Source organism: Mus caroli, chromosome 12 (assembly GCF_900094665.2).
Source record: "Mus caroli chromosome 12, CAROLI_EIJ_v1.1, whole genome shotgun sequence".
Classification (NCBI taxonomy): Eukaryota; Metazoa; Chordata; class Mammalia; order Rodentia; family Muridae; genus Mus; species Mus caroli.
The window spans coordinates 48307947-48320937 of record NC_034581.1 but is presented as its reverse complement, the minus strand read 5'-3'; the positions used below and the strand labels follow the sequence as shown (position 1 = coordinate 48320937).

The 12991-nt window shown below is 43.7% G+C and overlaps 1 protein-coding gene across 9 annotated transcripts in view; it reads right to left on the bottom strand.

Annotated features, from left to right (window-relative positions):
- Akap6 (A-kinase anchoring protein 6) overlaps positions 1–12991 on the bottom strand; it is a 432222-nt gene that overhangs the window by 196807 nt on the left and 222424 nt on the right. For 8 of the 9 annotated variants that reach the window (XM_029484604.1, XM_029484605.1, XM_029484603.1 and 5 more), the window contains 2 exons: positions 8274–8370; positions 7002–7168 (listed from right to left, as the gene is read on the bottom strand). In XM_029484604.1, the coding sequence (XP_029340464.1) occupies positions 7002–7168; positions 8274–8370 (264 nt within the window). The remainder of the gene's footprint in view (positions 1–7001; positions 7169–8273; positions 8371–12991) is intronic. The other variant, XM_021179349.2, reaches the window with a different exon arrangement.

Sequence of the window (12991 nt, the reverse complement as noted above, 5' to 3'; positions counted from 1 at the left end):
AGTTGGTGTGCATTAAAAAAATCTCTCTATTGTGTTTATTGTATATTGTCTTTATAATGAATAGAAAGGGGAGGTTTGGGTATGGTAGTAGAAGACTGCTTTCTATGGACTCTAAGTTTGTAGCCAACAGCATGAATCTTTATAACTTCTGGGTACCAGTAAACAGATAGGGAAAAGTCAAATGCCTATTTACTTCAGTAAAATACACCAAAGAATTTCACCCAAATTCTTGCTGAGGCAAACATTTCTATTCTCTAGTCATGGTCACCGGTGACAGAACTACAGTGGGAAGACAGACCTTAAGCTGTAGTCTTATCAGCTATACCACATTCCACTGCACTGCACTGAACTACACAACACTGCACTATGCTGCACTGCACTACACTGCACTGCACTGCACTACTCTACACTACACTACACTACTCTACACTGCACTGCACTATACTATACTCACATATACTCATCTCTATTCATGTATAGAGATGGCCACTATTTGGCCTTTGACCTACCATTAGCTGTGTTTATTTTCATAATCCTTTTCCCCAGTCAACTCATCAGAGCCACAGGTTGATAATGTGCAAAATAGGAAATTAGAGAAACCTTTTGTAAAACTGGATTGAATCAATATTTAGTAACCACGCTGGTCTTCAACGAAGTAACTCACTTTTGTTGTTGACTTTCAAAAAACCATAAAGCGTTTTCGAAACAGAGTTGCCTCTTCTGGGAACACAAGAGGGGCTGGTGACAAATCCACAAGAGAAGGAAGCTCTCCCTAGGTCCTAAAGCAGGATCATGACTGCGCTGGAGCAGGGAAGGGCTGTTGGGAGGGCTGTGAGAGCCGGCTGGATGCTGTGTAGAGGCTGCAGATGTGCGAGTGCACTTCTTCCTCGTTTGCTTTCATCAAGAGCACCATTCCATTTCAGTCTGCCAACATCCTAATTAAGATGATCTGAATCTTAGGTGATCTATTATTCTAGATCTAAGATAGCCCGAAGCCCGTTCGGCAAGCCATTACACTCTGTGCTTACATGAATGATAAGACCGCTGAGCAGGAAAGCGTGTCCTCTCTCATGTACAGCTCAGCACTGGGCAGAGTTTCCTGTCAGCACTCAATAAATAAACAGCTAGGCCATTGCCTGGTGTCTCTCTGTCCTTGTTGGATACAATTTAATCCTACTATCTCACTTCTAGTTCCTTTTGACATTATGTGCCTATGCTTTGCTTTGTTTTAGGTAAAAAAGGAGGGGTCTCAAGTAGAATTTAATATGAGTGTATAGCAGTACAGGAACTGATAATATATAAATGTGATTCCTGCTTATGACCTCAATGCTCTTTATGAAGAACTTATAGTAAAGAACACACTGATGACCTATGTCCCTTAGCTAGAACAGAGCTTAGTGCAGAGATAATCTTAGTCTCAGTGGTGCTTTGAAAAATTCAGAATCGACCCATATTCCAGAACCCAGAACCACAGCATCGTGTTGCACTATTGCCCCAAAGGCGTCATCTCATGCAGAGAGCATCTTCTTAACATGTCCCCTAGTTCATATCATTCTTTAATTAAGCAGAATTACACAACTCACTTGCCTAAGCACTCGGTTAGCACTTGGACTTCGGGTAAGCAAACATGCCAGAGTGCCTGTTAATACTCAACTTTCCACTGACTACCTAAGTCAAAAGCTACACAACTCCCAATCCCAGTCAGACCTAAAACTCTTATCTGTAGGCCTTCGCAAGCATATGTAAAGGCCCCTGTGAGCTTGCTCTCCAGCTAGCGTTGAGCTGATGGTCTTGGCAAGCTTCAGAGTCTGATTCCCATTTCAGAGGATGAGGACTTCATCTCTGAACCGCAGAGAAAGAGGATGAAATAAGAGTCCCCAAGTCCAGAGCATCCTGATGCCTGCATCCTTTAAGGAAATGAAGAGACGGCATGGGACTGTCAAAATCTGCAGGTGCTCTGTGTTCTAGAGACCTAGATCTGTCTCCTTTAAAAGGACAGAGAGGCGGTTGTTGCATATTTTCAGTGATACAAAGCTGGGTAAGTCTCATGGGGGAGATCCTGGCCCCTGATTCTACATCCTGATGGATGCCAAGCTTCAGAAGAGAAAAGTAAAGAGAGGGCAGACGAGGATATTTTAAAGGAGACAATGTGGATTAATTTTCTCTTCCTTAGGATATTCTGGCTTTTACCTTGAAAGGTCAAAACCATGTTAAAACGTTGGGTAGTCACTATATTTTGAAATCGTCCAACTGCGCATCGCTAAAACAATTAAAATACTAAGCCTCTAGTTTAAGTTGATAAACTTTTATCAGTCTTTCTGAAAATACACAATCACAAGCATATTTCAAATTCTTGTATGCATACGCTAAAGTTGTAGTTCTAAAACTGATGGGTTACATTCTCTATTTCCAGGTATAAAAGATCTTGCAGTCCTGGGAAAACACTTTTAAAAAAAATGAAATCCAACAAATAACGCATGCTGCCAAGTCCTGGGGGAGACATTTCCCACAGTCTTTGAATTGCGTCCTCTTCTCTGCCTTTACAAGATTTCTAAGACCAAGCCCTTTCCCGCAGTCTCTCAAACAAGGTAAAAAAGAAAAATACCCCCTAGATATATTCCTTAGATTTCCTATTATGCTTCTCAGGCTCCCAGTCGCTTCTGAAGTAAACCTAAGATGAATTCTGGAGTTATTTTTATCATGTTTTAATTTTCATTCCTCTCTTAGGTCTCAGATGAAACAGATAATCGTAACTGCCATGTTTGGGGCTGCATTTCATGGCACAACTTGTGAGCGACCCGAGCAAGGTCACGACATAGGAAGAAGACTACTGGCAGGGACAGGAAGCCGCCGAGGCTATCTCTCAGTCCAGGGGAGCTCTCGTGTGGCCTATTTCAGCTCAAGCTACTTGATGCTACATGGCAGACATTTCTTAAGCAATATGTATGTGTGTCCTTCAGACTTGGAGTCTTATTGCTCCAATCGCTAATTAGTCAGGATCAATTTTTCATACCCGGAGCCACAGTGCAGATCCTGGTAAGCAAGCATAATCTATGCAGTGGTCGTGGGCTCCAGACCCACCAACCATCTCACACTTCTGAGTCTTGAACATGCTAATCTCTCTGCCCATCGTTTTCACACTGGCAAATTTCTTCCCGTCTTTATTTTAAAGAGTCCGCTCCTTCCGTATCTTTCCTTGATGCTTCTCCCTCATCTACTTAGAGCATCTTGTTCCAGTTCCTATTGGAATTTTATCAAATCCGTTGTGATCGTTTGTCTCTTTGTGTCATTAGACGGCAAAGGCTTCTGCATTCCATTTGCCTGGTTAGGAATTACTCTGCGCAAGGCTCTGTCCTGCATACTGCATTTATGTCCTTGCTGGCTTGAAGCTCATTTAGTGGACAGTCGGCCACAGTCTTCAGTGATCCTAACGCCTCTGCCTCTGCAGTGCTAGGACTGTGGGTATTCCACAGAACACCCGCTCATCGTAAGCATTCTTTAAACCAAGATGACAGATATTTGAGGAAGAAATTATCTTTACCCCTTCAAAATTTTTTTAAAAATGTTATTATGTTCTGTGAGGGTTGGGGAGATGACTTAGGCATGTTACAGTTCACATGTGGAGGGCAGAAAACAATTGAGGGGCAGTTAGCTTTTTGAATCCCACCACGTGTGTCTCTCAGAGATTAAACCCAGGCCAACAGGCTGGATGCCTCCACACTCTGAGCTTCTCCGTGGCCCCATTACCTCCATTTTACAAATGAGAAATAGGAGACACAGAGAAGTTGGGTAATGGTCCCAAAGACACCCGGTAGTGAGTGACAGCCATTTAATTCAAGCAGTCTACGTCTGTCTCCTTGAAATTTAGTTTGTCCCAAGTCTAAGAAGAAACGATTCATAAACATTAAACAAATAGGAAAAGAGAAATCTGATCTTTCCCCCATTGTATCCTTAACCTGACGTTTATTTTACCTCTGTCCTTGAGTATGGCTGTGTTTGTCAGGGAAGATCACCTGGCTCTGCAGCTCCTGGGTTCTCCGTGTGCAGACAACACACACAATCTCTTCCTGTCAGTGTTTTCATTTGTGACATTGGTGACGTGAAGGTACCACAGAGCAGAAATGCCTTACCAAGAACAAGTCTGTTCTCCGTAAGCTGACGAAACTCAGGACACTGTCTCGTCTGCAATGACCCAAACGCAAGTGTTTGTGGTTTTCCTTCTGTTTACCAGGACAGGGACAGGGATCATCATGGGCCAGGGTATTCATGTCCCCTTCTCATCCTTAACTTCAGGGCCCCTTTCCAGTGCACTGTGTCCCTCATTTGGCCTTTTAAATAATTTTTAACTCTTACACTTTATACTTACTCTTTTTTACCCTTCTTATAGTAGTTCTTGGTCAAAGTAGAGACTTAGAAAAGTCAAAGTTATTTTAAAATGCATAGCTAAATAGAGGTATCAGCTACTTTTTACAAAGCCCTCTCTAAAACACTGCTCTCTAATGGCCATGGAACATTTTGCCAGAATAAAATGTAGCTCAGTTTAATCATACAATCCTTGTTGAAGCACTTTAGCTGGTACTGTCTGCTATTTAAGTAACAATGTCTCAGACATCTTCCCATTCATTGATTATATGTGTGTGTTGGGGAGGGGGGGGCAGTACACCTCTTACAGGAGTTCCTGTAGGAACGTGAGGACCGACCTGTGCTCGGAGGAGGCTTTCTGAGAACGCAGGTGTTGTCTCTATTTCTCTGGCTCAGGAAACAAGCTGACTGAAACCCAGTCCTGTTGACCAGCTTTGCCTAACCACAGCACAGCTCTCCCATCAGTCTGAGGTGCACGTCTCTGGAGATCCCTGTGGTATATCATGTCCACCCTCACTCACGTAAGTCATCCACCCCTGCCTCATGACTTATAGACAGCCGAGAATGTATCTACACAGAAATCCAGGGTTATTTCCCACTTAGTCACACACACACACACACACACACACACACACACACACACACAGCAAGTCAACAGCTTCCTCCTCGATGCTTACCCTTCTCAGACCACTACACTGTGGTATGTCACTCGCTCATGGCAACCCTCCCTCAACTTTTCTGAGTCTCTTCTGCCCTGCGACCTGTTTCCCTTCATCGTTTTAATAGTACAGTCTCTTTTGCATCCTAACCCTCCCTCCTGACAAGCTCCACCTCTCTAACAGTTCTACATGCACACAGCCCAGGCAGCAGGGAGCAGACGGTGGAGAGGGAGAACAGGGGATCTAAGCCTGGAAGTGCAGACTTGAGCCTTAGCTCTGAGATTTAGTGGCTGTGTGCCCTTAGGCAAACTGGTTAACCTCTCTGGGGTCTCTTGACTGTGTTTAGTGTTTGCTGTGACGGCAGAATAGAGGGCATCCAGTGAATGGGAATTGGACATGACAGAGCTTTTGGTTTGGTTTTGTGGTGTTGGCAATCTTGCTTATGTCCTCATGTATGCTAGGCAAGTACTCTACCATGAGTCTACCTCTCAGCTCCTTTTTCTGTTAAATAAATAAAACACAACCCAGATTTTAGTTGTGTGCTTTCTTGTCATTTCGGCTCCACTTCCACAGTGAAGCCGCTGCCAATCAACTGCTTCCTCTGCAAGCAGATATCTGCTGACTACAGTCAGGTCCCTGGTGCTAGCTGCAGCTTTGAACCTCCCATCAGGTCACTTCCTAAAATATGTGCTCATGTGCCACGCACCTCTCTCTCTTTCTTCAGGTGTTTCCTGAAATGTGACCTCTTCGACAGAGGTTCCAGTTGGGCTGATCTTGCCGTTCAATTCTGGTCCCAACAGATAAAAGGGAATCCCCTGGGCTTTTCACAGGCTGCATGGTCTCAATGTTGTGAGGCTGGCTTGGGTTCCTGCTCTGCCTGTATTAAAAGTCTGAGTCTCAGAGGGCACAGTGGGTGCTAGCTCACTCTGAGCACAATGCTCGTGCACACGCGTGCTGAAGAAATGCGGTTGGAGAGTGTTACTCGCTCTGTCCGTGCCAGGAATAGAAACTATGAACTTTTCAATCTGTCTCCCCCATGCTACAATATGTTCAGATCCTGAGTCTACCAGGCAACTAATTTCTGGAGTCCCTTTCACAAATTGAGAAACTGTTAAGAAAATGTCAGATTAATAAAAATTGTTTTTGACATTGTAAATCCAAAGAATACCTTTACGACCGTAGTGTTCCGACTTAAAAGGCGCCTCATTTAATGTTCAGCGGCATATGTTCCACAGGCTATTTTGTAAATCCAAAATGGATAATCAAAACATGCCAATAGTCGTTTTTAAAAAATACTTTGCTGTATTCGGTGCATGCGCCATTATGGAGAAGTTACACTCTGAGCAAAAAGATTTGTAGCAAAGCACATGACCTTCTTCCCACTACAATGACCATCCCCTAATTAGGCAATGCATCTGATAGTCATTAACAGGAATGAGATAATGAATCACTTTCTCTCTTCTTTGTTAATTTGCTGTAACCAAGCGGCTAATGGATGTCAGAGCTGAGTGATTGCACTGATTATAGTGATTTATAGTTGCAACAAAACAATTTAAAACCATTCTGATTATTCATGTTAAAGATGCTTTATGCTTTGTTTACTAAATGTTTTATGCTCCCCCCTCTTCCTATCCCCCCCCGAGAATCCTGTCCCCCTTCTGCTCTGCTACTTTGTACAAAGAGACCTCTTCCTAGAAAACTTGAAAGTTGTCGCCTTTTGTTTTGTTTTCAGCCAAGATATATATATACATACATATATATATATATATATATATATATATATATATATATATATATATATATATNTATATATATATATATATATATATATATATGGAAGGAGAGAGAAAGAGACAGAGGAGTTACAAAGTTTACCCACTAGAAAAGAAGAGCCTTAGGGGTGGAAAGAAAACTTCAGTGGTGCCTAGTTCAAAAGAAGACAGGAATAAGAGGGAATAAGGCAAACTTCAAGCCACTTACCTTGGGGCTCCCCGTCCCCTCCTCGTCCTCCACAGACACATCAGTAGCCAGTATCTCGGCTTTGATGGTGTCCAGGGCTCTGAGAATCCAGCTGTGTTGCCGTTTGATTTGCCTCTGCAGCTCCTTCCATTGACTTGCAATCATCTTCAGCGTGTCCTTCAGTCCTTCTCCAAAGGAGGGGAAAGCACAAGTTGTGGGCCCGGCTGCATCTTTACCCCGCTACGGGTTGTGACATAGAAAGCTGGGTGGCTACTTCAAGCCGTACACATGCTTCTAAACGACCTTCCCATTGCCTGGCACTTGCCACCCAGAGCTGAGACTGGCAATGCTAAGACATAGCAACACAGAAACAGGGCAAGCGCGTGCAGAAACTGACGCAGACTTGGTGGTTTGGTGTGAACAATAAAAGTGGAACAGATCGTGGTGTGTAAATGTCGTTAAGGCTATAGCTTCACACCTCCAGTATAAGGACCTGGGTTTATCTGCGTGGAGACTTCCTAATGATCAGAAAGAAAGATATCTGAAAACAGACAGGTAATTCAACTGGAAATACAGTAAATAGGCCAGAATCAAGAGACTGCTATTTGGCATTAACATATCTGCTTAATGCAGTTCTTTTCCCGTTTGTATAGTAAGTGCGGGGGAGTGGGGGAGCTTCAACGCACCCTGTTTTGTGGTCTTTGACTATCAGGATAAGTGGAACCACACAAGACAACTTCTTTTTGTTCATAATGCATTTTTTCATAAATTCATCAACATTGGTCTAAGAACTGGTTGAAGGCCTAAGCCTCTGCTAATGCAAAGACCTATAGAGAACAGGCCAACGTCCACATGAGTGAACTGGCAGGGAAATAACCAGATGTGTATGGGCAGCCTGCCTCAAACCCAAAATGCTGTCTATGTTCACCCTAGTGGGTATGCATTGTGTCTATAAGAACAGCTCTCATTCATTATCTCAATGTTACTTCCAGAGCTCCTACATCAAAAAGCATGTCAACGTGAAGTTTTCAGGAGTGTGATTTCAATTGGAACTCGGGCGGATGGCAAGCCCCAAATAAAATGAACAGACCGTTTGGAGGCAGTATTTCATCTTATAAGTACCACAGCATTGTATGCAGTATATGAAACATTTATAAATCTTGAAGGTCAATCTGATAATGTAAATATTAATAATACATAAGGAAGTGAATATATGCAGTAATTTACGGCAATGCTTCCTCATTCTTAATAGTCTGGAGACATAAAGACCCGCAATATTTCAGGAGGATTTACCTGCTTTGTGAGACGCAACGAGCTCAAGAAGTTGGTGTCCTTCTTCCTCCACGGCTTCCTTGAGGGCACAGTGACTGTCTACGTTCAACTTAAAGCTCTGAAAAGAAGCACAGGACCCTCAGGCTCCGGGCAGGCAGTTACACACGAAACACGCATGCAGAATTGCTTTCAGTTACACACAAAACACGCGTGCAGAATTGTTTGCTACTTTTTAATCAAGAACCACATGGCCCTATTTACCCAATAGACAGACTAATTTGCAATACTAAAAGCTATTGATATTTGGGGTCTGGGCTTTAAATGTTTCTGTTAGACTAGCAGAGTGCATCTGTTTGGAAACTGCTCGACAAATGCAGAAATTCATTATGATTTTATGAAAAGTCACATCCCATAGGCTATGTGGAGAGTGGCAGTGTTCAGTAAAATACAGCGAATTCCCACCGCACACATGCGCTTTCCTTCGTGTCTAAAGGCCATTAGTAATGCAAGTCTTTTCAAAGCCACAGAAGTTGGCAGCAGAGAAATGCAGTAGCCTTATGTCGCCTAGATGCATCCACAAATGCAGGGTCGTTTGATTCCTCTCTGTTCCTTGACTCTGCAGGAGCCACAGTACAGAGAAGGGCAGCTGGCTGCTAGAGTCTAGATTCCAACTCTTTCCAGACTTTTTTTGCTCTTTAAAAACTTATTTCTTATGGCGTGATGCTGTCTTACAAATAAACACGCCAAGTACAGCAAGAGATTTCCCCTCATGACAGTCACTGACTTCTTTCAAGGTTCATATCAAATTTAGTCACTGCTTCCAGGAAGCCTCCCCAGATACACTTGGTGGTGGTCATTCCTCTCCTCTTCCTCTTCCTCTCCCTCCTCCTCCTCCTTACATGTGCTACTACTATAGAATTTATCAGGCATCTGCTGCTGTATTTCCATCTTTAGCTTGCAAATTATAAGCAGGTTAATGATTGCTGCTGTCACAGACATCTCATATCACATGCTAGGGTCCACTAGTTTGTGGTCATAGCCAACATTTGCTGAGTGTGTCCAGTGATGCTCTCTACTGGGAAGTTTAGATATTTTAAGAAATTCAAATGGTTTCCAAAAACCTTTTCCAGCTCTGAAATGTTATAAGGCATTCCAACCACAGGAGTCCAGAGAAGGAAAAAAATCACAGTACCCACCAGCAACCAAATCATTCATTAGTCTTCGGGGCAAGAATTCATTCCTTGCTTCACTAATTGGAAATACAGTGTGCTAAATATTGGCTTCTCGTGTTAAGGTTCCAAAATATGCAATGTGTTTTCTTCTGTTAAACGTCGTGGGACAATACACGAATACTCTGTCCTGTGTTTGGTATTAAGCATCAGGAAACAGGATCAGGTGACTCCACACTGGGTTTCATTTTAATTAAAGAAGTTGGATAGTCATACATTGTAAGATCGGGTCTTCCTTCCGTGACTCTCGTACTGTCTGTGGTCTATGACATCAAGCCAGGCAATGGAGGCTTGAGGACCAAAGCCCATGGGCTCTGGCGTTAGTGGATAACTGAACCTGGAGAATGCAGTCTGGGTTGTGGATGCCCAGGGGTGAGTCTGCTTTGTCCTTTTCTTCCAGGAGAAAGGGGACTTTTAAAAGTACCATAGACAGAGATAGACTGAAGAGAGAGATAGTATGAAACTAAGAGAGATAGCAATGTAACATAGAGATAAGGATTTGAACTGACACAATTCAAAATGATGAATTGTGCCATCCATCCTTCTCAGTAGATACGGTAACATTTCAGCTCAATATTCCAGAAAGAGAAAATATCTGTCTCCCTGTGTACTGTTCAGCATTTCTTACATTGTTCCGTCTGCTACAGGTATTCAGTCAAATCAAAAACAAAAACAAAAACTATGTGATGCTCAGAAATCTTGATCCTTCCTTTTAAACATAATTATTTAAAAATCTGTATCGGTATTTTTACCTGCTTGTATATATGTTCACTGTGTGCATGCAGTACCTGTGGAGGCCAGAAGAGGGAGTTAGGTCCCCTGGAAATGAAAGTGTGGATGGTTGTAAGTCACTGTGTCAATGCTGGAAACAGAACCCGAGTCCTCTGCAAGAACAGTAAATGCTCCTAACTTCTGAGCCATCACATCAGATCCCTCAATACTTCTGATCAGTCCAATTAAGGCAGCACCTATGGATATCTAAATGTTTACTGCATCCTTTGCTTTCGGTCCCTGCTGTGGGTTGCCTCTGTACTGAAGCAATGCCATTTAGACTAGGCTTCACAGGTTTCAGAAATGGAAGCAGAAAGTAGAGAAACATCTAAGATGAATTTGCCAAACTTTAGGGAGAAACCTGTTGTAAAAATTTCTACATCACTATAAATTCAGCCTGGTGGTGTCTTTGGCTCACGATTTCTCTGTACCAAATGTCTGGTGATCACTAGCTTTCAAAGAGGCACATGGGCCTCTTGTCTCAGTGCCCGAGAGAATGGAGGGACCCAGGAGCATGGCAGTGTGACATCACAGAAGCTGAGAGTATAGAACAGATGCGTCTGGAAATGGCTGTGTTTCAGGATGATGAGGAAACATTTGATTAGGAAATTGGAAAAGACGAGGTAGTCATTATTAGGATGAGATAATCTGATAAGCTCGATGTTGTATAAAAGAGTCATTTAATATAACTATTATCCAAATGGTGCATTATTGCTTGATTTCAGGTGTGCCCATTAACCATTAATAATATCAAGTAAGGAATTCGCAACAGGCCCCTGAGATGGCAGCCAAGCAGGCGCACTAACAGAATTGTTAGTGAGATCTCAGGCTGTTAAAGGATTCTCCTTGTGTTGCCTCCACTTCTCCCTAAAGAAAGGATTTATTTCTTTTGTGAGTTTGTTCTTTTCATTAACCCGATAGCTGACCATTTCTCCATCCTTAGCTGTTAGGATATTTTCTCCAAAATGCCTGCAGTGTGTACAGCCCTCTGCAACACCCACACCACTCCCTGACAGTGCAGAGAATTCTCGAGACTGAATTTATGCCAAGAGCATTGGCATTACGGCCTGGATCCTAGGGAACACTAAACAGTTTTCAGTGTCCTTAGAGGAGCACGACGTGGCAAGAAGAGCACAAACAGGGGCCTGGGAGAGCTCGGGAGGGTCTGGAAGAGCCGGGAGGAGGGGCTGGGAAAACTCGGGGAGGAGCCTGGGAGAGCTGGAGGAGGGGCTAGGAGAGCCGGAGGAGGGGCTAGGAGAGCCGGAGGAGGGGCTAGGAGAGCCGGAGGAGGGGCTAGGAGAGCCGGAGGAGGGGCTGGGCGGGGGGGGGGGAGGGCAGGCTGGGAGAGGGCTCTGTGGTGGGAAGGGACTTGTCAGCAAGCTGGACACCTTCACTTCAGTTCTGAGGACCCATGTGGCAGGAGACCTGACTCATGCAGCTCCTCCTCTGTCTTGCACACTCACAGTCATACACACACAAGAAGAAAGTAGTTAATTATAAATAAATAAATAAATAAATAAATAAAAAGTGTCTGGGCCAGCAAGATAGCTGTGAAGGTTAAGGTGTCTGCCACCAAACCCAAAAACCTGACTTCGATTTTGAAAACATGATCTCTAGGATAAGGAGAGAACCAGCCATCCCCCCCCCCCAACTAAAAAGTTCTGACGTCACCCTGACCTCCACACACTCTCCCAGCCACACATATGTTCACAAAATAAATAGATAAGCCACCTCTTTGTCCTTTTAAAGGAGACAGATCTAGGTCTCTAGAACACAGAACACCTGCAGATTTTGACAGAGTGACCTGCCCTGGGTCCCATGCCGTCTCTTCATTTCTTTAAAGGATGCAGGCATCTGCATGCTCTGGACTCAGGGACTCTGATTTCATCCTCTTTCTCTGCGGTTCAGAGACGGAGTCCTCATCCTCTGAAATGGGAATCAGACTCTGAAGGAGCTGAAGGGTATTGTAATCCCATAGGAAGAAAAACAGTATCAACTAACCGGACACCTCAGAGCTCCCAGGGAATAAACTATCAACCAAAGAGTACGCATGGAGGGACCCATGGCTCCAGCCACGTATGTAGCAGAGGATGACCTTGTCTGGCATCAATGGGAGGAAAGGCCCTTGGTCCTGTGGAGGCTTGATGCCCCAATGTAGGGGTTGTTAGAGGGGTGAGGCAGGAGTGAGTGGGTGGGTGAGGGAGGACCCTCACAGAGCCAAAGGGGAGGAGGGATGGAATGGGTGAGCTGCAGAAGGGAAACCAGGAAGGGGGACAACATTTGAAAAATAAATAAATAAAATAGCCAATTTAAAAAAAAAAGAGTTTTAAGACAACCAGAAAAAGAAAACAGAAAAAAAATTCCCGATTATTGTAAGTTAACCAATGGGCAATGGGGTTATTACAACATCTGGCATGAACAGCTTTTATAGATCTGTATGTGTTGTAAATTCAGAAAACTCAGGTACCATGACTACAACTAGCCTTAAGACTGACAAAGTAGATAGTGTGTGGTGGGATGAATAGAGGAAATGGATGTGGAAATGATCACTTCTGAAGGATTTCCCAGGATCGGAAACATGAGAATGACCACTTTTAATGGCTCAAATGTCCACAGTGGTGCCATCCTTCTGGCATCTCATGGTGAAGGCAGAGGCCCAGCTACTCTGTGGGCACTGTGTGTATCTACCAGGTCCCCTGAGCACTGTGTGTGTCTACCAGGTCCCTGAGCACTGTGTGT